At 37.0% G+C, this 26,003-nt stretch overlaps 1 protein-coding gene across 4 annotated transcripts in view; it reads left to right on the forward strand.

Annotated features, from left to right (window-relative positions):
• clcn2c (chloride channel 2c) overlaps window positions 1–26,003 on the forward strand; it is a 226,204-nt gene that overhangs the window by 191,585 nt on the left and 8,616 nt on the right. For 3 of the 4 annotated variants that reach the window (XM_059330741.1, XM_059330743.1, XM_059330744.1), the window contains 3 exons: window positions 11,134–11,172; window positions 13,276–13,380; window positions 20,416–20,502. In XM_059330741.1, the coding sequence (XP_059186724.1) occupies window positions 11,134–11,172; window positions 13,276–13,380; window positions 20,416–20,502 (231 nt within the window). Of the gene's footprint in view, window positions 1–11,133; window positions 11,173–13,275; window positions 13,381–20,415; window positions 20,503–26,003 lie in introns of those variants that run through there. The other variant, XM_059330745.1, reaches the window with a different exon arrangement.

Below are 26,003 nucleotides of genomic sequence, written 5' to 3' on the forward strand. Positions count from 1 at the left end.
TTTGTCATTGCACAGAAATACAACGAAATTCAATGCACTCAGGTACTGGACTCATAAAAAAAGCATAATAAATAGTAAATAACAAGATACATCTCATACAAATAATTTTCCTTTAAGGATAACTGGGTCTGGCTTCTTATGGGTTAAAACCATCCATGCTGAGCAGCTACAACAGTAGTCAGACTTGCCTTTAGGAGCTCAACGGAAGAAACTAAATTATTAGCAGAGGAGGCGCACTGGGAGTTTTTTTTTTTTTTTTTGGTGGCGTACAAATGTGAAGCCCCAGGCATGTATTTCACTCCATGACACCACGGTGTTCATGTTGTGTGGCAGCAGAAGACCTCAGAGAGCGTATTAAAGCCAAATGACGAAAGACATTTCTTCAACTGTAGTAATGAAAATGATGAATCAAAACAAAATGTACCAGTTTCACACATTTACAGCAGAAGCACTGCTCATTACATGCTCTGTCTGTTTTGCTGTGGCACATTTGCACGACTCTCAGTTAACATTGGCATTGATTGTCCCGATGGGGTGCTGCATTAAAGGTTAGACAACTTTCAGCAGCCACAACTGTTACTGCACACTTTTAATTTGTGTGAAATTCAAAAGGGATAAAGCATCTCGTTATTGATTCAGCACAGCGTGCCGCTTTAATCCGGAGAAAGAACATGTTTTATTAAGCCTATTAGTTAGTGCGTACAGTGCAGCGGGGGGTTCAGGGACATTTAAAAACCCTGACAGAGCAGATAGTGTCAATCTGATTCATAATCTCAGTAATTTAGGGTTGTATATTCTTTTTTAAGAGGATTTCTTCTTCTTTATCTGCAACTTTTTCCTTCCTCGTAGAGGTTTGAAATGATTTAGGGAGAATAATGACGGCAGAAGACCACCTACAGTACCTAATCAACACAGAGGATTTCATTTCACTTTGTGTAAAATACTCAGAATGGTCCTGAGAAGAATTCTGCAGCCACATACTGTAAATTCAATTAATTAAAAGTAGACTACTAATCTCTGTTAGTGTTAACTTTTTAACATATTAGTATTCTTAGATGCTTTTTTCAGTAAATTTCAGTTAAAAAAAGACACTTATTAAGTGTCAATGTACCACATAAAATATAGAAACGGGGTTTTTACTACTTATTCTATTTACTTCATTTTTTAAAATAACTTTAGAATCATCATTAATTTATAGAAATGTTGAACTTTTTTAACTTTAAAATATAATTAAATTGAAAAACTACTATTAAAACTATATATACATATATATATATATATATATATATATATACGCAACAACATGGTTCGTCAATTTAAAAAAAATGTAAATATGTCTCTCTCTCTCTCTATATATATATATATACACATACATATACATATATATGCATATATATACACATACATACATATATATATACATATATATGCATATATATATGCATATATGTATATATTTGTATGTATGTATGTATGTAAATATATATATATATATATATAGAGAGAGAGAGAGAGAGAGAGAGAGAGAGAGAGAGAGACATATTTACATTTTTTTTTAAATTGATGAACTATGTTGTTGCGTTAGTGCCCTTTCAGAACTTACTGAAAACATAAATTCATTATATAAAAATAATGAAAAAAAATTACAAATACAAATATTTTTGCAGACTAAATCATTTCATTACAATAATAAAAATGGGATAAATGAAGATTTAAACTTTTGTGAAAATATTTTTCAGTTTAGGTTAGTGGCTAGTTCTCAGGTGATTGGTTCAGGTGATTGGTTTTCTACTCAGGGAAAATTGTATTTATGACCCCAGTACATATATAAAATCCTGGATATGTCCAGATGCAGATAGGTAATCTTTCAAGTAAACGTTTTGTTTGTTACTCCATTCACGTGTCACTCATACTTCCATCGCTGATCAAGATAGATATATAGATAGATAGATATACTTTATTTATCCCAAGCTGGGAAATTACAGTGTAGCAGCAGCATTACACACAGAGACAAAAACAACACAATTAAATGAAAAGAACAACCTAGGCATACTTCAAGCAATAAAATATAAAAATACAATAAAAATACAATAAAAAATAAAGTGTCTAAAGAAGGAGTATGTATTAAGGAGTAGAATAGAATTCCAGTGCAGAATAAATATGCATATACAGTATAAAAATGTTGGTGCTATGAAACAAATAAGGTGCAATGAACAGTGTGCATAAAAAACACAAAGTGCATAGACAGTATGTAATGAACCAGACTATTATTTGTTATTGTACAGTGTGATGGCATGTGGAAGGAAAGGTTTTTCATATCTGTAGAAAGATTTTTTATATCTGTAAAATATTTTTTTTTATATCTGTAAACTTATTTTAATAAGAAAAAGCTACATGAAATATTTTATATCAAATGTTAAACAAGTTGTCAAATCGACCTCCTAAATAGTTGATATAAAAGCTGCAGTAATACATGTATGAGGTTTATTTTCACCTTGAATGGAACTTTTATCCCTGAGTAGTGACACAATGAGCCTCAGTAAAAACCTTGATTTCCCAAGATGAAATATAAATCTATTACTTTATGCCTTCCCTATACATCTTTATTGTGTTTAATATTAATTGGTGGACACCAGTCAAGTTTCCAATGGCCCTAATCTGCCACTGCTGCTTGTAATTTAATAAAGTGCAGAGATTTGTTAAGTGTACCCATGAGGAGCATACTGTATGGTCAGTGCTGAGACAGATGGTACATTAGTAGCACAGTTAATTTTTGGATGTGTTAAGTGGGCCTAGAAGCATGTTAGTCATTACTGCCTTGCAGTGAGCTAATTAGTAATGAACCCCTGTTGCTCTCGCTGCGTGTGCACTTACAGTGCATTGAGCCTGTGGGATTGTTTCCTCTGTCATCAGGAGTTATTATTAACATCCAGCAGTGGATCAGAGCACATGGCGGAGCGTCTTTAGGCTCCGTGGGCCCCAACAGTAATATGGACAAACAAATGTGTCAATTTTTTCTCCCAAGACTTCTGAGTACCATCCCCACGGCGGAAGAGAAATCAAGTTATTACTCTTCGCCTCCCGTTCTCTCTGCTCTTCTTTTATTCTCTGTTTCTGGATCTGGTTTAATCTCTGCTTCACCATCTTCGTCCATCTTTACCACTTTTTCCGACGCCCTCCTCCCCTTTTTGTATCGCAGTCATCCGTCCCCCCTCGACCCCCCTCCTCTCCTCCATCTAGGTTGTGAAATATTGATGCAGGGTAAATGACATCAGTAGTCTGTTGCAGAGAAATGATGCCACCCAGCCTCTCGGTCTCTCCTGGCTGTTTTTCTCATTATTTTTCCTCCACTCCTGCGTCTTCGTAATGCCTCCATGCTTTATTTATGATGGTTTGTGGGCTCAGTTTTTTTTGGCTCAATGCCTCTTCTTCTTTATTTTTTTCTGTTTCTTTAGATTTCTTTTTGTGTCTTTCTTTCTTGACATATTAACACTTATATAGGAATAAACAAACACACATAATGCAAGACAGAAAAGCTAAGTTGCATTAACCCTCTGGAGTCCACGAAAGCGCCGGAGCACGGCTTCTTCATGTCGTCAAAAAAAGAGACAAAATGACCATAAAGACAGAAAATTACAAAAAAAAGACAGAAAATGACTAAAAAAAGACAGAAAATGACTAGAAAAAAGAGACAAAATGACCAAAAAAGTCACAGAAGACAAAAGATGACAAAAAAGGGACAAAATTACAAAAAGACACAAAATGACCAAAAAAAGACACAACAACATACACAAAATGACCAAAAAAGACATAAAAAGACACAAAATGACAAAAAAAGACACAAAATAACTAAAAAAAGACATAACAACAGACACAAAATGACAAAAAAGACACAACATAACTAAAAAAAGACACAACATAACTAAAAAAAGACACAAAATGACAAAAAAAAGACACAAAATGACCAAAAAAAGACACAACATACACAAAATGACAAAAAAAGACACAAAATGACAAAAAAAGAGACAAAATGACCAAAAAAAGACACAACATACACAAAATGACCAAAAAAGACACAACAACATACACAAAATGACCAAAAAAGACATAAAAAGACACAAAATGACCAAAAAATGACACAAACAGATGTAAAAAAAAATAATGGACAAAATAGTCCAAGACTCCGTAGAGTTAAAGCAACCCTTTATGTTCCTTGTTTTTGCAGTTGCTTAATGGCCCTCTGTCTCAGCTTCCCTACTAACATTCAATTCTGGGTCGCTGTTTGGCTGTTCACACTCCACTGCATCAGTTTCACCCACTGTGGAGAGTGAGGGGAAACAATCCAAGGGACAAAAACACTTAAGAAGCTGTTTTTTTGCAAATTGTCAGTTGTCCACCTTCGAAAGCAATGAAAGAAAATGACAGAGAGCAAATCTTAGAGCCAGTTACAACTTGCTTTTTGTAAAGAGTATCACTTGATCTTTTCAGTCTTTTTATCAACTGTTTTGACGAAAATTATAATGAAAAATAACAGAAGGATTTCCAAATTATCAGCGATGCAGGGAGATAATGAGCTAAGTCACTGTGACATCTGGAGCCTCGTCTGCTGAGGCCAATTACACACATTTCACTGCTACTAGCAACCAGCTGTATTAAATTTAGGGACGTTTCATCATAAATGGCTATTGCGCAGTTTAGAAGGAAGTACAATTCATTTCTTTCCATAGTTCAGAACACATCTGAAATACTTCTTAGTGTCATCAGCATGAAATGGAAGTTGATGTTTTGGATTTGCAGCAAGTAAACATTAGCCTAGTTGCAGCATAAGCATTTGATTTTATAGGAAACAATGAGAAAATGACCCCGTTTTTTTATTTAATTTATTGCTTCACTTAACATTTTCCTAATGCGTTTATGTTCTCAATTACTAGTTTCAAGTCTTCCCAATACAGCATAATGATCATTCAGTTAATGATGGTCCCCTTTAATGTAAAATTGGTGATAAAGAAGTGTATGATTTATGACGGGGCTATGTATGGCACACTGTGTGTTTCCTTTTACCTCTTCACAGTGTGTTTTCAGTTCATGAAAGTTCATTGTTACATTTTTGGACACCTACAAATGTCTTGATAAGTCAACTGACAAGTGACTACTTGGCGTCCTCCTCCCAATCTTCATCCTCTTCTTCAAATATAGTCATTTCTACGCTGTAAAAAAAGATTATATAAATTACAGTAAAACACTGTCAAATAGCATCAGAAATAGGGCGTAAAATAAAAAATTGTACATCACCGTAGTAGACACTTAATTACCGTAAATAAGGGAATAGTACAAAATTTTAACTGTAAAAATATATTTTTTAAAAATATGTAAAATTAATGGATAAATACCATAAAGTCACAAAGACACAATTACCCTAAAAATAACAGGATTGTTCAGTCTAAATTACAGTTTTTGCCGATATTTACATTAAAAGTTACAATAGAAAACCAACTCAACCAACTGTATTTTTTACAGTGAAATTCTGGCAACCACAGCTGCCGGTATTTTTTTTTACAGTGTACTAGTTGTAACTCCAAAACAACAAGATAGGGATGACCAAAGTACCAGACTCAAGGCCTCAAAAATCCACAAACCAATGGATAACATAATGGTGGCTGCATCCACGTCTTTTGTTTTCAAGAAACTGATTTGACGATTACTACAGTCTATACCAGCCAAGACAATTCTTTATTTTTAATGGTACAACCTGAGTGGCTAAGCACTAGTTTGAACTTGGTAGTACTTACACTGGAAAAAAGGTGTGTCTAAAACAAGATAAAAACACTAAATCTGAGGGAAATGATCTTACTGCATGGACAGATAATTTCACTTGACAAGATTTCTTAAATTAAGATTATTAAATCTAGAAATAAGCATGTTGCACGCTTAAAATAAAAAAAATAACTCTTAAAACAAGGTAAATTATCTAACACTTCTAAATCTAAAGTTTTTTTTATCTTGGTAAGAAACAAATAATTTGCAGGGCACTCTGCTCGGGCCAGTTCATCGCTGCTTGCAAAAAAAAAGAAAAAAGAAAAAAGAAAATAAAACAATCCTAAGGAAAGCCAATCTTCAGTCCCAAAGCCAGCAAAAAAGATCTTGTGCTAGAAATTGTACTCCAGTGCCGGAGAAGGCTGAGGGTAGAATAATTTACTATATTAAACACCATGCTTAGTTCTCAGAGTAATGACTGGGCTATTACAGTTAATACAGTAACAGTGTGGCAATCTGAAACAGTTCTTTCAAGCACCATATAGAAAGAAATGTGAATTTTGAAATAAAGTTAATTATTAACATCATTAAGGCCAAGAGTAGGATCAGTGAATGCAAGTTATAAGTTGTAGAACAAAGACTCCGACTCCATTAAAATTGTCCTTCAGTTATCTGATAGGAAGAATGTTCAGGAGACAGGATGGAGTTTTCATTTCCTGAATAATTTCTGACAACACAGAGGAGAAACACAGGAGAGAGGGTGAACTTATCTAGAGAAGATGAGTGTGACGTACTGACTGTAATTTGTTTTGTGAATTGATTTGTTGTGCGATATCAGATTCTTTCAGTGTGAAGAATTTATCGCAGGCTTTAAAGCTTCATTGGAAAGACTTTGGGCAGTTTTAACTCAGATAATGTGATGCTTCCAAGTTGCAGCCAGAGATCTTGGGTCCATTTACCAAAATGATAAAGGTGGTCAGGTGTAAAGGTTAACTACCCGCCATTTTTCAACTGTTTCCAAAGCTGTTAAGCCTGTTTTCATCATTGCTCACAACACTGTTTGCACAGTGTCATTAATGATGTTATTTCACAATTGTGTTAAAGCCTCTGCAATCTAATTAGATACAAGGATAAAGCAGAAATAGAATTTGAAAGCAATAAGCAAAGTGAGCATCAGCAGCAAGGAAATCAGCAGTTAATTGCCTGCACATGAGTGATACCTAATTATTGTTGCAATGTTTCCCTATTGTACCATTTATTGCGGCGCAGGCAGCAGTTAGAGGAACATCAGACATCACTTCATTGAGCATGAGCATGAGGGATACACTTGATAGTGTGTTGTGTCATCGCTGGGCCAATTGAAACAGCTATTCAGAGAAGAGAGTGAAGGGTCCTAATGATGATGATGATAGGGCGGCTGTGGCTCAGTTGGTAGAGCTTTGTCCAGTAACCGGAAGGTTGGTGGTTCGATCCCCGACCTTTTAATACTTTTTAATGGCCTTATTTTTGGCTAATTTCATTACTACCTTTTAAAACCTGTGGAATCCCTGGTGACATGTCATGGCCTCGGAGGAATACTTGCTCTCCAAGTGCCCTTCTAGTTTGGAAAGAAGGAATCACGTGTTTTGGGCATTAAAATATAAGACCCAGACAAATGAGCTCAGCAAGATGATTTTGAAGTATTCCAAAATGACCCGAAGTAATCAGAATATATACATTACTTGTAAAAATGATGTAGCTGATTTTCTCCAAATGTAATACATTTCACAGCTCTCTCAACCACATTTCAAATGTAGGAGCCCTTTCAGATTTCCAAGACTATAAAATTAGCTTTCTGGCTAACAGTGTTGAAAGGGAGATAGCCTTAGCTTCACAACTACTTTTCACACCATCTGGATTAGCCACTCCAAACAACACGGTGAATGGCTCTGGGTTACATGGATGATTAAGGGCCTTAGTGAAGAACTCAAACAAGGAGCCCCAGAATGGTTGTAGCTTATGACATGACAAGAATAAGTGGGATAGTGTTCCCTCTTCACTCCAACACCTAATACATTGGGGTGAGACATCCAGAAATATTTTCTGCAACCTGGAGGGAGAATAGTGTAGTCTATGTACTACCTGGAATTGTATCAATTATGTCTTGCATTGATTGCAAGTACCATAGTCTTGAGTCGTGAGTCTTACTGACCTTTCCTTTCCATTTTTGGATCTGAGTAAAATATCTTTGCAACTTTTACCTGGATTGTCTTTAAATATGCTACAGATATCCACTTTCCTAGAGAAATAATTGAATCTCAAACTTTTCACTTGATGTATTGGAACCAATATATGTACAGATAATCATGGTTCATGTTTACAGCTGCATGGGAGTTCCTGATTCAAGGCTGCTCTGAACAGATTATCTGACCAGATTTTCCTGTAGTGTGAGGGTTTACAGACATAATCCCAATGTTACTGACTGACCTGGAGTGTTAGTTTGTAGCATTACCTTTAGCTTTGAGACAAACAATAAAATTTGTTTCCAGCTGGCACTTTGAGATTCCTTTGCCTTAGCCATGAGACATTTTCTCTATTTTTTTATGTATTTGTTTATTTTATTCCTTTTTTCCCTGTGAGATCCCTTGGAATCACATCTCTGAGTGTGTGCTCCTGTTAGTGTGGGCATTAAGATTAAAATATCACAAATTGGTTGAATTTGTATTATATCTGGGCTCTCCCTCATTTTAAAGAATCATTTTAAATCGTAAAATTCAGTGTGCAAGGTTTCACTTTTGTTCCTAAAACAAACTGTCCAAAGTGAGGCCTGTGGATTATCCCGAGTAACCAGGATATTGATTTTAAACAAAAAGATGTTTTAAAATGCTGTTTTTGAAATGCTTTGGGCGTCACAAAGACAATTCTGTTTAAAAAAAGATGTGCGGAAACGCGCTGTTGCACATGGGATTTGTAAAGAATATTGACTTCAGCCTCTCAGAGTTCGATAATCTGCTTTTTCTGTTCTGGATATTTGAGTCTTACTGTGGTCAGCACTTGTGAAGGAGACTTCTGAAAGCTGTGCAAGAAGCAATCCTACATTGTTGATAAAAGTCTATTCACTACCATTGTATTAGTGTGGCAGCAGAGTTTCCAGATATATTTGCCTCAAAACCTGGCTACATAAAAATCGAAACCCTCTGAACCGACCCTTTAGAGCAGAGGCAGATTTTGGATTTAGATTAGAAGATGCTAAGCCTTCCCTTCAGCAAAACTGGAGGTGTAAACAAAGCCTTCCCACCAACTCTTCTATCTACTGTGGGCTGACCAAATCAAGTATCCTGCAGGGGAGGCTCCTTTTTATACAGATTTCCACAATCTTCATTATATACTTAAGCCGAATTCATAATGAGCGTGTGCATATGATACAGCAGTCTCTGTTGGTAGATTGTGTGTTCCTTGCTGACCTAGTCTTGGATGGGTGCCTGTGATTGGATGATTGGCTCGCTGGATGGAAGAAAAGATGGATGGCTGCAGGAGGGAGGGAGGGAGGGAGGGAACGGAAGAGCAGCGGACCTCTCTAATCTTTGTCTGGTCACAGAAACGTCGTAGCAAGCAATACAGCTTCATCTGCCTATTGTCAGCACTCTGGAGCCCCTCACATGTCTCTGCACCCACACGTTCACATCTCATTTGAATATGCCCACACGGTTGCTCTGATTTCACTGTCAGTTGCTTGCAGACTCACAAAGTTTGCTCTTCCTCTTCTCCACACACACACACACTTCTGCCTAACTCATGTATCCAGAAGCAGAGATTTGCTCTCTTAATAGAGCAGCTAATCTCTCTGAAAGCACCTATTTTGCATGCACAGTCAAACATCTCTCTCTCTCTCTCTCTCTCTCTCTCTCTCTTTTTCTTTCTCTCTCTTTTTCTCTCTCTCTTTCCCACTCATTTCTCTCTCTCTCCCTCTCTTTCTCTCTCTCTCCCACTCTTTTTTCTTTCTCTCTCCCTCTCTTTTTTCTTTCTCTCTCTCTCTCTTTCTCTCTTTCTCTCCCTCTCTTTTTTCTTTATCTCTCTTTCTCTTTCTTTCTTTCTTTCTTTCTCTTTCTCTCCCTCTCTTTCTCTCTCTCTCGCTCTCTCTCTCTCCCTCTCTTTTTCTTTCTCTCTCTCTCTCTTTCTCTTTCTTTCTCTCTTTCTCTTTCTCTCCCTCTCTTTCTCTCTCTCCCTCTCTTTTTTCTTTCTCTCTCTCTGTCTTTTTCTCTCTTTCTCTCCCTCTCTTTCTCTCTCTCTCTCTGTCTTTCTCTCTCTTTCTCTCTCTCTCCCTCTCTTTCTCTCTCTCTCTCTCTGTCTCTCTCTGCCTTTAAAAAAAACTCTTCTGCAAACACACACTCACACACACACACCAAAGTGATTTGATCTCTCCATTTGTCTTTAGTTTACATTTAGCCCTGGCCCAGCCGTGTGTCTGGGCGACATTCAGAGTGCCCTTGTGACAAGCAGAATGATGGTTGAGACAGCACAGATAAAGTGCTCTAGGTGTGTGTGTTGTCTCATCAACCCTAGGCACGTCTGGCCTCTGTTTGCATAATGCTACAGTAGGGCACTTCTTTCTACCCCGAGGCAACAGTTGCTAGGGTTACCGACAGGTTGGCCACCGTAGCGATGAGGATAAATGAGCTCAGGGCTCCCATCAGCCCCTGGGTCACACTCACTCTGCCTTCCTGTCTCACTCTAAGCTGCGTACACACACACACATGTCCTCCTGCATTCAAGTAAATACCTGTACTCAAGCACATGACTAAACACTTTGAAATCGCATTTCACAGCCCGTCACACACATAGAGGTTCACATACACACACACACACACACACACACACACACTGTTGTTTATTTCCATCCTCAGGCTTTCCACAGTCTCCTCCTATGCTACGCACAGGGTTGCTAGTTTGACTCCGGCTTGTCAAACGGCGTCTGCATCGTCAGCCTGTCAGTTATGAGCCGTGAGCTCCGAGAGCGCCACAGATCCATCATTCTAATGATCATCTGCTCTGACATCTCATACATCACATCCCCCGCACTCATTAAATGTAGTCGCTCCTTTAGTCACACATCCCATTTCTGTCCATCTGTCTCAAGACGGCGGCGCTGTATCGCACTTATGATGTGATGCATGGGTGATTATGTGTTTTCAATATGTCAGTTCACCTTCTGTGCACAGTGGGGGCGCAGTTGAAAAGTACAAATAAGTGTTTGTTGAGATAATAATCAACTGGACATCATTGTTTATGTGCCATTAGTTTACCATTCCATCACTGTTGATGTATTTGTGTTTCTTCCTTTTACTATGTGTACATCTTTGTTTTCTGTACTGACTGCTCTCCTGTCGCTTCTTTCTGCAGGACGACGTAGATGTGGAGGATGACATGACTATTAGAGAGGTAAGACAGCCACACACACATACACACACAAATACACACCTTACAACCAAACAGCAACCCCCCGGGTCTGATAAGTAAAGTGCCTAAAACTTTTCTAATGGCCAGCAGGACTCTACTGGCTGCAAAAAGAAGTCTCATTGTATAGAAGTCTATGAGAAAATGACCTTATTTTTCATTTTTAATTTATTGCCTTAAAAAACAAATCCCTTCTGAGTTTATGGTCTCAATTGTTAGTTTCAAGTCTTCTTCATTACAGCATTTTTTTTTAATTGTGGTCATATTTAGAGTAAAATAGACATTAAAGCAGGGCTTGCTTTAGGGCGTGGCTACCTTGTGATTGACAGTTTGCAACCATATCGCATCATCTTAGATCTTAAGAGTTAATTTCTTAATTTAAGTGTACAACATGCTTATTTCTAGATTTAATAATCTGAATTTAAGAAATCTTGTCAAGTGAAATTATCTGTCCATGCAGCAAGGTCATTTCCCTCAGATTTAGTGTTTTATCTTGTTTTTAGACACACCTTTTTGCAGTGTTGTGTTTTACACTCAGCCCCAAATCCATTAGTTCCAACTGAGTACCCTAACTGGACACAAATAGGTTTCTAAAAACAACTGAGCACTGTAGTTTTTAACAAGTGTGATTCTGATTGGAGTAAATTGTGTTTTTGTTGGGGTCTATTTTCAGCGGCAGATTAATACGCATTTGGTGCTCTTGTGATTATTTCTTGCAGCAGGACAGTGTATGACTGAGTCAAAATAAACTACAGTGTGTGTTCATGTTGATGTAGGAACATGTCCAGTGATGGAAAAAGTATTCATATACTTTTACTTCAGTAAAAGTACTAATACCACATTGTTAAAATTACTCCACTACAAGTAAAAGTACAAAAGTAGCAGCATCAAAAGTAAAAGTGCTTGTTATGCAGAATTGACCCACCCAGATTGTTTTATATATTAAGAACATATTATTAGATTATTATTATTATTATTGATGCATGTATGTAAGCAGCATAGTCATTTTGTAAAGACGGGGCTCATTTTAACTACTCGATATACTGTTATTAAGTTTATTGGGAAAAAAAAGTCTAATCACTTTAAATTCATCATGTTTTTCTTTTTAACTCTCGACCTGAAAAGTAACTAAAACTATCAACTAAATGTAGTGGAGTAAAAAATACAATATTTGCCTCAAAATGTAGCAGAGCAGAAGTATAAAGTTACAAAAAAAAGGAACTACTCAAGTCAAGTAAACGTATCTCAAAATTATACTAAGTATAGTACTTGAGTAAATATACTTAGTTACATTCCACCATTGAGTTTTTTGGACAACAATGGAGTTCTACAGCACTGATGAAGAAGATATATATCAGTCTTTTTATACACACACAATACTTGAAATCAGCTATCAGATACATTACATGCGTTGGATTTTTGATTTCAGTCTCAAAAACCTGTATTTGTCGAATTCAGAGCTTGCACTTGATGACATCACACATCGACAGACCTGGCTTTTCAGATTCCTCAATATCCCCAGACGGGCCGATTACCCTGGAGTCTTATATTTTTGGATATGACATCATTCATAATTCATCCATCAACAGCACCTCTCATTTCCTCTCTGTCAGCCGCACATTCCTCACACTTTCCCCCTCCGTCCCCTCTTTTTTCTCTCCATATCACTCATCGTTCACCTCTCATGCGTCTGCCATGTCATCCCTCCTCGCTACGCCTCCCTTCCATGTTCTCCACTCACCTTCCTCACCCTCCATCCTCGTAGGCCTCGTGTGATTTATAGAGTCATTCAGTGCGGTGGCCGCTCCATTGATTGTCTATCAGAGGGAGGTGATTTGTCAGGAGGTGCTCTGAGATTGTTTGATGCCTTTGCCTTCTGATTAGTGACTGACACCGGGCATAAAGACATCTTCTGTTAACACAGTCTTTTATATTTAGACAGTCAAACCAATGTTTGTTTTACACCGGGGCTCAACCTTTTATTCAAGTTTACAGTCCAGTCGGTGCCATCTACCTCCTGCAATACCTCAGTGATGTTTATCTCTCAACTCTAAACTCCCTCCTCCTCCTCCTCCGTGTGTTTTGCAGATTGCAGAGTGGGAGGAGAAGCAGCTTGATGAGCAGGTCAATTTCAACAACTGCAAGATCGACCCTGCCCCGTTCCAGCTGGTGGAGCGCACATCGCTGCACAAGGTCTGATTGTAAATACAGCTGCTGAGTGTGTGTGTGTGTGTGTGTGTGTGTGTGTGTGTGTGTGTGTGTGTGTGTGTGTGTGTGTGTGTGTGTGCGTTTGTGTGTGTGTGTCCCATCCTGTAGCATAAATGTGTATCCTTGCTATGAGGTGTGGGTTTTTACTAGTGGTCGACAGTTACACGTTTTTTAATAATAATAATAACTATTTTATACTAATACTAAATATAAACTAATACTAATATAAACTAATTTATATAGCACCTTTCAAAAACAAGTTACAAGGTGCTGTACAACAGAAATAAAACATATCAATTACAATTTACTGACAACAACAAAATAAAACAAGAAGAAGAAATTACATTAAAAAACTTGTAAAATGTTAAATCACAACAAGGTAATCATACAACAATAATAAAAGGAAATTAAGAGAAGGCCAATCGATAAAAGTGAGTTTTTAAAAGAGATTTAAATGAAGCCACTGTGCTTGCCTGCCGATACAGATTATTTTGACATCCACATATATATATATATATGCCACCGTGCGCCCCTGGGGGCGCTCTCGCCTCACAGCTAGAAGGTCCTGGGTTCGATTCCCACCAGGACGCTGTGGGCGTTGGAGGCGTGTCCATGTCTCCGGTGTCCATAGGGCTGGTCGGTGTTGGCAAAAGGGCCTTTCTGTGTGGAGTTTGCATGTTCTCCCCGTGTCCCCCCAGGATCCCCTTACAGGGACCTCTCACAAAAACATGCATTGATCCTGGTCGCTATAGAGCCCCCCTCTGGTCGGTCGGGGCGCCTGATGGGGGGGAGAGGAACCGGTGGGAATAACGTGATCGGGAATCTCCCCCTGTCAGGTGACAAGAAGGGTCTGCTAACTCCGCATGTCTCGGAGGAAGCATGTGGCAGTTCAGGGCTCTCCCCAGACCAACAGGGACGAGGTAGCACCCAGGATCACGATAGGAAAAACTGGGTGATAAATAAAATGGGTTACAAAATCGTGGGATAAAATAAATAAATAAATACAATAAAAAAAAGGAAATTACTACCCCTCTTGAGTGAGAAGATGAATCAAAGTTTTCTTTATTACCAGACATCAGAATACACTGCCTAGGTACAGCGGAAGAGAAAACTTGTCAATTTTAAGGCTGCTGGAAAAAGGTGTCCTAAAGTCCAATGAAGGCCTCAATTCTCTCTTCTCTTTCTGTCTGTGTCAGGGCATTTAAACAACTCAATTGTAACATCCCACACCCAACGTATGGGGCACGTTTTTGACATAGATAAAACCTTCAAGTTTGGAGCTTGAAGTTGTACTTTTCTGCCAGTATGTGAACAATGATTTAAATTGCATTTGTAAAGGTCTTAACAAGTCTTAAATTTAACTTGTTGCAGAAACCCTGAATCCATCAATACAAACCGTATATTTCATCTAACAGTCAATAAACACTCTACACACTGCTGCTGTCGTCGCGTGGGCAGCAGAGTGGGCGGGAAAAGCTTAATAAAAGATATTGTGACTGGTAAATTTATTACCAACTTCTTCAATATCTGAAGGCATTTCTCTCCCAACGGAAAAGTTTTCTATTACACTAAAGTCATGATGTCATGTACAGTAAGTGCTGGTGTGAGGCCATCTTGATTTCCCAACAGGAACAGAAGCACTTGGAGAGCAAACTGTTACTAGTTCCAATCTTCTGAATACATGCAGTGCTCCTGTAGTGTGTAGTGACATTGAAGGAGCATGCAAACAACCCAAAGAAAACACACACACACACACACACACACACACACACACACATACACACTTGAGCCAATTGTTCCCCTACTGAGTGAAGGACAGAGTAAAAGCTCAGTATAAAGAAGGAGGAGTTATACCTCTTTAGAGCCTCGTGTTGATTTAGTTTTCCTACTGCAGCATGCTGAGAGACGCTCTGCACACACACACACACACACACATTTCAGTGTTGAAACCCTCCCACACACAAACACACACACACACTGAGTCTTTCTTGCTTGCCAGCGGCTGTGGCAGCACCTAATGTCCCCCATTCATAACGCTACCTTCCCTCTCTCTCTTCTCTCTCGCCTCATCCTCCGGGCTCTGTGTGAATACTCTTTAAACATTTAAGAGAGGGATCCTGCACCAATCCATCTCGCTCCCCTCCCTCCACTGCACACTGCCAAAAGCCAATACCACGCACAATCTCCTTCAGCATATTAAACACCGCCCGTCGCCACTGCCACTGCTGTATGCAGGTGTGTGTGTGTGTGTGTGTGTGTGAGTGTGTGTGTGTGTGTGTGTGTGTGTTCTTGTACTTCTTACATAGTGAGGACCAGAACATGTTTTTAACCAACAGAGTGAGGACAATTTTGCAAAGTGAGGACATTTCCGCCGGTTCTCACTTCTTTAAAGGCTTTTTTGAGATTTCAGACTTTGTTTTAAGGGTTAAAGGTTACATGATGATGATAATTAACTGAAACTGTATTGTGTGGTTACAAAACTAACTGAAATTATAGTGAAAATGTCCTTCACAGTGACCTCTTTTAATTTCCCACCCAACAAATACCCCATTACAAAAAAGTAAAACTAATAAAAAATAAACTAAAACTAAAGCATTTCAAAAAAATAAATACTAAAGTAAAACTAGCAAACTCACTCTAAAAACTAATTAAAACTAACTGGATTTGAAAACAAAAATTCACAACAAAATTAAAACTAAAACCAATGAAAATCCAAAACTATTATAACCTTGCAAGGGAATTCACTAATGAGGGCCCTCACAAAGATAGAAGTACAAGAGTGTGTGTGTGTGTGTGTGTGTGTGTGTGTGTGTGTGTGTGTGTGTGTGTGTGTGTGTGTTCTTGTACTTCCTACATAGTGAGGACCGGAACACGTTTTTAACCAACAAAGTGAGGACATTTTTGCGGTCCTCACTTTGTTTAAGGCTTGTTTGAGAGTTCAGACTTTTTTTTAGGGTTAATGTTACAATCAGGTTTATGTTAGGGTTAGGCTTTGGCATTTAGTTGTGATGGTGAAGGTTTGGTTAAGGGTTAGGGTAAAGATAGAAGTACAAGGATGTGTGTGTGTGTGTGTGTGTGTGTGTGTGAGAAGTTATTTTCTCTACATCTAGTCCTACTCTCTGGCTCTGCCTCTCTGGGTCTGACTACCATTTATCTCATGCTGTTTACTGTTGTTGTTGTTATTGTTGTTGTTCTGTGTTTGTGTCCAGGCCCTTTTGTAACGGACAATTCTTTTTCTTCGAATATTTACATGACAATTTGTCTCTGCATTCACTGTTGTCGGGGTTTTGGCCCGGGTGCTGTTAGTCTATTTGAGGTAGTGGCTACTAGGAGGCAAAGCAACATTTCCATTATAGTGTTCAAACAGATGAACTCTCCTTCACTTCTCCTTTACAAACGATGTCCCAGCCACTCTGGATAATTCAGAAAGCAAGAAAGTTTTCTTCATTAGCCCTCTGAACTTTACAACCCACACAACAGGCAAGTTTTCTTAAAAAAATGTTATTGTTGGATTTTCCATTTTCCAGCAGTCCTTGAACAAATAATGTGCAGGGAGTATTTCTGTCAGGAAGAATACTCAATCTTGGCTTTAAACAGCGATATTTCATCCAAATGGCTTTATTCCACATATCATTTTTAATTTTGACAAAAAATAAACACTGGACACTAACCAGATGCTGTATAATACATTTAATTCTGTACATTTATTCCAGATGCTATTCGATATGTTTAGCATCTGGACTACCCTTATTGTTATTCCATTTTTTTTTTTAAACACATTTACTTTTTAAGGAATACTTTGATATTTTGGAAAATATCTGTATTCACTTTCTTGTTGAGAATTAGATGAAAAGATGTCCACCACTCTCAAAACTGAAGCTACAACTTAACCCATTGAAGCCTGAAAAGCGGATACGTCGTTTTGTAGTATTTGTATAAGCTCTCAAATACTTTTTGAATTTCATTTCTATCTGCTACAGAGGCTGAAAAATCTATTATTTAGTAGAATCGTTGACACTTCTGTTGAATTTCCAGAAAAACTTCAGGTTTTAGCTTATTTTAAAATCATCATCAAAAAGGTTTTACAGGCGTTTTAGGCGTCAATGGGTTAACTTAGATCAAAAACTGGAAACTGGGAAACATTTAGCCCGACTCTGCCAAAGAACGTGAAAACCACCAACCAGCAGCTCCAAAGATCAGTAACTGACACAGAAAATCTCATTTGTTTAATCCACAACATGTAGTGTACTTCAGTTTGTGTTAGTAGTGAGCTCCAAAACTGCTGGCTTTTGATGTTCCTTTCCACAAGAAAGCTTTTCCCAAAGCATCAAACTGTTCCTCTATACATTGCTTTGAACGCCACAAAAAAGATGTCCCTTATGATTAAAGCAACATGGTCTCACAGAAATCCGTGAAATAGCCACGGATTTCGCTTAACTCAAAATCCGTGGAATAGCCACGGAATCGCTCAAATTTCCGTGAAACTGACACGGATTTCGCTACAATGCAAGTTAATAACAGTCATATCCCGTGGCTATGGGTTTGTTCCAAGTCACGTGACTTTCAAGGTCCCGGCGGTCAGAACAAAAAACATGGCGGACAGTTCTCTCATTTTCAGTGAAAAATCAATATTTTGACTTAGTTTCTGCATAAAAATGGATTTTGATCACATTTCTAGCGAGAAATATATGTTTTATTTTCTAAATCTTCACTCAGTGAATGTACATGATCACTTTTATGTTGGAATAGCCACGGGATATGACTGTCATTAACTTGCATTGTAGCGAAATCTGTGTCAGTCTCACGGAAATTTGAGCGGTTCCGTGGCTATTCCACGGATTTTGAGTTAAGCGAAATCCGTGGCTATTTCACGGATTTCTGTGAGACCATGTTGGATTAAAGAGTAAAAACACCACATATGAGCCAATGACTGGATGCAGATGCAGTGCAGAAGCAGGAGCCTGAGTTTGTTTCAGGTCTCTGACGTCTCACATCACTGAATGGATGATCAATTGATTCTAAAATGCTTGTTGCAGCACCTTTAATCAGTGAATTACTATTTAAATAGAGTCAGCTCACCTCCGGCTCTGCCCATTCACATCCATCTCCAGAGACGCTACTATATCCTCCTGTGGGGAAACTCTTTGACAGATTATATTATGACCGGCCCTGACTTAAAAACCCTGACCAATCTTTTTCTTGGCACAGCTTCTGTTTGCTTGGCACAGTGGGATCAATTTCACGACGTCCCAAATGCCCATTCAGGCTAAGCAAAAAGTATCATTAAACACTAAAAGGTTCTAGATTGGAACAAAAAGTCCAGCTGGCATCAAACCTGCAACCTTTTTTATCTGCCACTAAAGTTTGTGACCTCACACTCTTTGCTGTTAGCAGTGCGGAGCAGTAACTAGTGAAGATAAGATTAAATGAAACTTTAATGATCCCCGTGGAGCCATTGCATCAGCAAATACACTACTAATAGGGCAGAGTGTATAAATAGAGCAAAACAGGGTCATAGAAGTGTGCAAAACCTTCGATTCTTGCAAAAAAGTTGGAGAACAAAGTAAGATCTAAGAAATAAGACGTGCATGACACTGATGGCACATAATTACAACTTTGATAGAATATTTTAGCACTGATGTTTTTGCTATTTGAAATGCACATTAATAATTTTGTTTTTTAAAATGCAGGCAGTTCTCTGTAAGGAGGATAGTGAACATGTAACAGCATTAAAGGTTTTTTCTCTTTTTTGAGTAATATTTTTATTACATTTTCCAACATAGACAAAAACAACAAACAACAACACACTGTGGCCACAAAAAAAAAAAAAAATATCCAACTACTTATTATGTAGTACAAATAATACAGTGAAGAGTAGTCATTTAAAAATTTTTACAATAATCTCAATTTCCATTTTGAGAGAAAACGCAATTTTTTTTAAAGGAAAAATGAAAATAATTATAATTATAAGTAAATGAATGTCCTGCCTCATAACCCAAAAACATCAGTTAGCCAGTTTCCCTCATTGCCATCTATCATCCCTTTTAATACAATAGTTGTGAGTCTTTTACCAGCATATTTAAAGAAGGGTGCCCAGATCTTTAAAAAGCCATTAAAGGTTATTTAAAAGGGTTTGGATTCATCAGTTAAACATCTGTAACTTATAGAGGTGCACAATGTTTCTGCAGCCAATACGATAACCATTGTTTAAAGTGTTAAGTGTATAGTGTTAAATATTTTATTAACTACCTCAGACATTGGAATTTCCTTTATTTGTTAAAGAAAAATACTGATGTGTTATTGTTTTTCAATAAAATAAGATTCAAACATTGAAGGTTCAGCTGTGAGTTATAAAAAAATCGGTATCGGACAAAATCAGAATCGGCAGGTCAGGCTTTTTAAAAACCGGTGATCAGCTAGAAAATTGCAAAAGGTGCACCCCTAGTAGAGACTGCAAAGAGTTCAAAAGGCATCCCACCTTAACCGTTTCATTATTAGTTCCAAATAAAGTTGTGCTTCAGTTACAGCAGTGCAGCAGTCAGTAAAGTGTTAACGTGTTGGCAACATGAAATGAGAGATGTGGATAAAAATATCCCTGTTCTTGAAATCATCACAATATTCATCAAACTTCCCTGAAATACTTAGAATTAAAATGAATTGCAATTAAAATGAAATGACATAAATTGCTGGCAGTATTGTTACCATCAGTATGTTTCAACTGCACTTATTCACCAGCTCAATTCTTCTTCTTCTTCTTCTTCTTTGTTTTCAAACGAGCAGCGAGAACACTCTGAATGTCCCTGTCACATTTCCCAAAGTGATCGTTTCCCATTTAGCGGAACATTTGACGAGTTGAATGAATCCATTGTGAATGAACTTGTCAGTGTTGGATAATTGAAGTCAGTGGTGCGTTTTCCCCTAACTGAGCCTCATTTTCTATTTAAAGCACCCGGCACAGTGTTGTTTTTAGTTTGTATTGTTTTTAATATTTTATTAATTGTTCCTGCTGTTTTCCCACAGACCCACACCATCTTCTCCCTGCTGGGCCTCGACCACGCCTACGTCACCAGCATCGGACGCCTCATCGGGGTGGTTTCACTCAAAGAGGTAAGAATCTTGTCACAGGTCTTTTTGTTTTCTTCGGTGTATTCTTCAGCATTTTTGCATAATTATTCGTTTCATACACTACCGGTCAAAAGTTTTAGAACACCCCAATTTTTTATTGAAATTCAAGCAGTTCAAGTCAAATGAACAGCTTGAAAGGGTACAAAGGTAAGTGGTGAACTGGTAAATAAAAAAAGGTAAGCTTAACCAAAACTGAAAAATAATGTACATTTCAGAATTATACAAGTAGGCCTTTTTCAGGGAACAAGAAATGGGTTAACAACTTAACTCTATGGAGTCTTGGGCTATTTTGTCCTTTTTTTAATTCTTTTCATGTCTTTGTACGTCATTTTGTGTATTTTTGTGTCTTTTTTTAGTCCTTTAGTCCAACATAAAATGTGATTTTGAATCTTTTTTTTACTTTCAAAACACTATCATGCTCAATAAAGAATTTTAAATGTTGCAAATGTGCATTAATTTCAGAGTACACTGAGACATTAAACTGCATCATTTTCAATTCAATTCTGGAAAAGTTGGTGTGTTCTAAAACTTTTGACCAGTAGTGTACCTCCTGAATCTAAATTCACAATACATTTTTATCATCATCATATACACAAGTAGCATATTTGCTGCTTTCATAGCTGTAAAATCACTGTCAAAAACACACAATACCAGTGTAGAAATACTTTGTTACAAGTATAAGTCAAGTTTTAACAATTTTACTCATAAAAGTACAAAAATAGTAGCATTTAAAACATCCTTAAAGACCTAAAAGTAAAATGACTCCCATGCAGAATAGCCCATTTCAGAATAATATAGGCTTTATTATTGGATTTTAATTATCATTGCATTTATGCGTTTGTCCCTTTAATGGTGCAGCTGGTAAAGGTGGAGCTGATGGGGAGTTTAATAGATATATATCATTAATTATTAGTGGATTTATATTTTGTTCTAATCATCTAAATATGCAAAGTAACTAAATATGAATATGAAAACTTTATTATCCACTGAGTGGAAATTCCTGTCTCAAAACAAACAGAATAAATAGTAAAACAATAAAGAGAAAACATTTCAAGGATAGAAAAATATAAAGTAGCCTACAGCAATAACTGTACTTCACACATCACCCATTCAAGTACAAAATTTCATAAAAGCAAAGTAAAACTAAAAATCAGCTTGGTGTATTCTTTAGCATTTTTTGCTGAATTATTCTGCATAGTTTATCATTGAATTCTGTGTTAAATGCTTTGGTAACACTTTACAATAACCAACTAAGTAATGTTTATAGATGGTTTATAAACCAATTATTAACCATTTATAAAGTGTTATATACATATTTAATCTTTAATTGTTTTCAACCAATTTCTTAAAGGTATATGAATCATTTCAAAATCATTAACATACTTAATATGGTGTTAAAAATGTTATGAGTGCAACTAAAACTATTGATAAACTATTAATTATAATTTATTGGTTTCTTAATGGTAAAGTAAATATAAACGTACATTAATATACCATCTATTTGTCATTTATATGTGATTTAGTTATTTAAACATGAATAAATGATGTATTTACCATTCTAAATGGTTTATATAGTTTATAAATTATGATTAAAACTTAATAAACTATCTGTTTACCATTTATAAATGATGGTTATTGTAAAGTGTCAAATTTTTCGACACCTATCTCATGTAACAAGTCGTGACAGTCATCATTTACACAAGCAGCATATTCACTGCTTTCATAACGGTAAAATCACTGTCAATAACCTCAGAAGTGCCGTGCACACACACACACACACACACACACACACAAAGACATTTCAGTCAACATTACAGATTCCTCCTCCCTCTGCCTGTTATGTACTGTGACAGACAAAGGGCTGCTTAATATTGCTGTCTCTATCTATTGTCTCTCTGTCTGTTCTCTGCTCCCCTCCCTCTCTTTCCATCTCTCCTGCCTCACAAACAACTGAAAACCCTTTTGCTCTTTGTGAATTGGCTAGGAAGTGGAGAGAGGATTGTTGCTAAGTGCAGCGCTGCTTGCCTGTCCCTGACATTTAGGCTTTTTTGTTCTGCGTTCCACCAGCAGACAAAAAAGCCAGCCAAGGCAGATAAAGCCCAGCCTCTCCCAGTCTGCCTGTCTGTCACACAGACACGCTGTTATATCACAGCCTCGCTGGTCCATATGGAAGAGGAGAATCACAGGGATGCTTGTGTGCGTGATTATAGTGCATTACTTCCACCCTACAGCATGCAGACACCATTCTTCTCAGTGCTGCCACAGGATCTGTAGCACCCAAGTCCTTCACCCTATCAGCCAAACCACCAGCTCAATAATACGCTCTCACACAGCATGATAGAGACTTTAGAGCAGGGGTGTCAAACTCAAATACACAATGGGACGAAATTTAAAACTTGAATAAAATCGTGTGCCAACATTGAACAAATAAACCTTTTAATATATACCAAACATGTTTTGCTTTAACATTAAATATGGAACCAGCAACGCTTATAAACATACAATATATAACTAAATAGTGCAGACATGCAAAATCAAATTTCAAATAAAAAACACGTCAATGTAATTAATTTATTAAATAAAAAATTAAATAAAAATCGTATGCCTCTTTTCTATTTGCATCCTTCTGATTTAAATATCAAAATAAAGTTTTTCAACAGGTTAATACATTTAAAAATAAAATAACAATAATAAATCTAGTATTAGCGGTAAATGTGCCGTATAATACCGGCGGGTCAGCTTTTATAGTACAATAATAATATAATAATTTGGTATTGCCTCGCAGGCCAGAGTTTGACACCCCTGCTTTAGAGGGTCGCAGCAAACTTTCACACAGCGTGTAGGAGAATGGAATAATATTTTTATTTGTCAAAAGTATGGATCAGTTTTTATTAGAGGCCATAAACCCAGAGTGTTTACTGATCAGTAAAAATGATCAGAACACACTGAACAAAGAATGGTCATGATTTCCTTTTTTAAGAAATAAAAATTTAAATCATTTTTGGAAATCATGTGAAAGTTTTGCCCTCCACCGTTTAGAGTTTAAATGGTAAATGGACCTGCACTTATATAGCGCTTTACACTACAGACCAAGGTTATAATAGTTTTGGATTTTTCATTAGTTTTAGTTTTAATTCCGTTGTGAATTTTTGTTTTCAAATTCAGTTAGTTTTAATTCGTTTTTAGAGTGAGTTTGCTAGTTTTAGTTTAGTTTTTATTTTTTGAAAATGCTTAGTTTTAGTTTAGTTTTTATTAGTTTTAGTGTTAGTTTTAGTTTTTTTGTAATGGGTATGTGCCTTCATTTCCTTTGGTTTATCCATCTTTGCCCCAATAAGGTTATTAACTCTTACAGTTTGGGGTGTTTTGTATTTTGGTTGAAGTGTAGACATCCCAGTCTCAGTAAACATATTTACCATGTGTTCCTGCATGTTGAAATAGAAACACTGAATTCTGTATGAAAAAAGTTGACAAAGACAAATACTACGGACATTTTCACTATAATTTTAGTTAGTTTTAGTTAGTTTAGTAACCACGAAATACAGTTTCAGTTAGTTATCGTTTTTTTAAAAACTCTTGTTTTTATTTTTATTTCAGTTAACGAAAATGTTTTTTAATTTTAGTTTTCGTTAGTTTTCGTTAACTATAATAACCTTGCTACAGACTGCACTTATTCACCCGTTCACACACACATTCATACTGGTGGCAGAGGCTACCCTAAACGGTGCCACCTGCCACCATTGGGAATTAATTCTCACACTGATGAACGTAGCATCGGGAGCAATCTGGGGTTCAGTATCTAGCTCAAGGATACTTCGACATGTAGGCCGCCATGGTCAGGGATCGAATCACCAACCCGATCAGAAGACGACCCACTCTACCAACTGAGCCACAGGCGCCCCAAGAGTTAGTCTATTCAGCAAAGAAGTCTAAATATTTAGCTAAAAGTAACGGATGTGACTACTTTGATTTCAATAGTTAGCTCAAAGTAGTGATTTAACTATTGAAATAGCTAAAAGTTATATATAAAAGAAACTGCTGTAATAGTGATCCAAAAGTAGTGAATTAACTGTTGAATATTTGGCAGTATTTGGCGAGAGAAGAGTGATACATTAAAAAAGAGTTAATATACCTATAAGGTAGACGCCCTTTTTCACACAAGGTAAAAAAAAAATCCAACTTCACCGTGGCGTGTGTGTCTACATGGTGCCAACATGAACACTATGCTTATTTTGTCCAGACTGTCAACATCAGCTCATGTTGACAGTCTGGCAGACACACACACACACACACACACATCTGACGTTACAATATAGCTTATAAGTGCAATTGAACTCACTACACTGCATGGAGTGAAGTGAGCCGCTTATGCTGCCTGCAGTCTGTCGTGAATATTAAGTAGCCCTGTGGAACAGGTAGTCTCTTCACAGTATGATTCCATCAGACCTTATATCTACACTGTTTAACCCAAGTCGGCACCCATGCACATTGCCATTATGTTTTACAGACATTTGTAGTTAACTAATAAGGTATAACATTTTGTTTATGCTGCATTTTACTGAACTTTCACTTCCCTTTGTATCGTGCGTCAGGCACTTCCCTCAAAACAGCCTGATTAAGCCTCAAAGTTTTTCCTGCCAAAACCTAAGTTCACCTTGAACATACGAGAACGTATCATTGTTGGCCAAAACCTAAGTTTATCTCATACATAAAAGATAAACTTAGGTTTTGGCCAACAATGCCAGAAAAAAAAAAAAATCACCTTGCCTTTCAGGGCTTCCGTAGCTTCCGTATATAAGGAATATATTTTTAAAAATTGAAATATTTAAACTAAAAGGATTTAGTAAATGGTAGAAATAGTTAGCTAAAAGTAGGGAATTAAACATTAAGCTAAAAGTAATTGATAAAAGATATTGTTGCCACAAGGAGTAAATAAATAGTTAAAAAAAAAGTAAAGTAATGGTTGAACTAGATAGCTACATGTCATGTATCAAAAATATGAATAGTTGTAAGTTACAAAATAGACAGCCAGCAGAGTCTCAGAACTTTCTCTTTGTTTTTTCGTGTAAATTACAAAGTTATATACAGGAAACATAAAAAAAAATGATTTGGAATCAACAGACATTAAATAACGTATTACCATTCAGGAAACATCATTTGACGGGTAACAGATTTCGACACAAAACCTGTATTTTGAAGTTAGTACTGTAGGTAAATATGGTTGTTTCTCCCGCTGTCCTAGTCATTCTCTGTAAAGTCGAGCCGTTTACACACGTTCTTCTGGGCTTTTTAGTAGTTTAGACATTTTAAATCCTGCTTAAAATGAACATTCAGCGTGCTGTTCATTGTTTGTTTACATCCGAGTACTTCCAATATGGCCGACATCCGGGTAACTGGCTACAATGCGCTGTGTAAAACACTCTAAAAAGTGCCGGTCAGAGCTGCTCTGATTTTCTTTTTTTAATAAAAACCTCCTTCAAATAATA

Source organism: Centropristis striata, chromosome 4 (genome assembly GCF_030273125.1).
Source record: "Centropristis striata isolate RG_2023a ecotype Rhode Island chromosome 4, C.striata_1.0, whole genome shotgun sequence".
Taxonomy (NCBI): Eukaryota; Metazoa; Chordata; class Actinopteri; order Perciformes; family Serranidae; genus Centropristis; species Centropristis striata.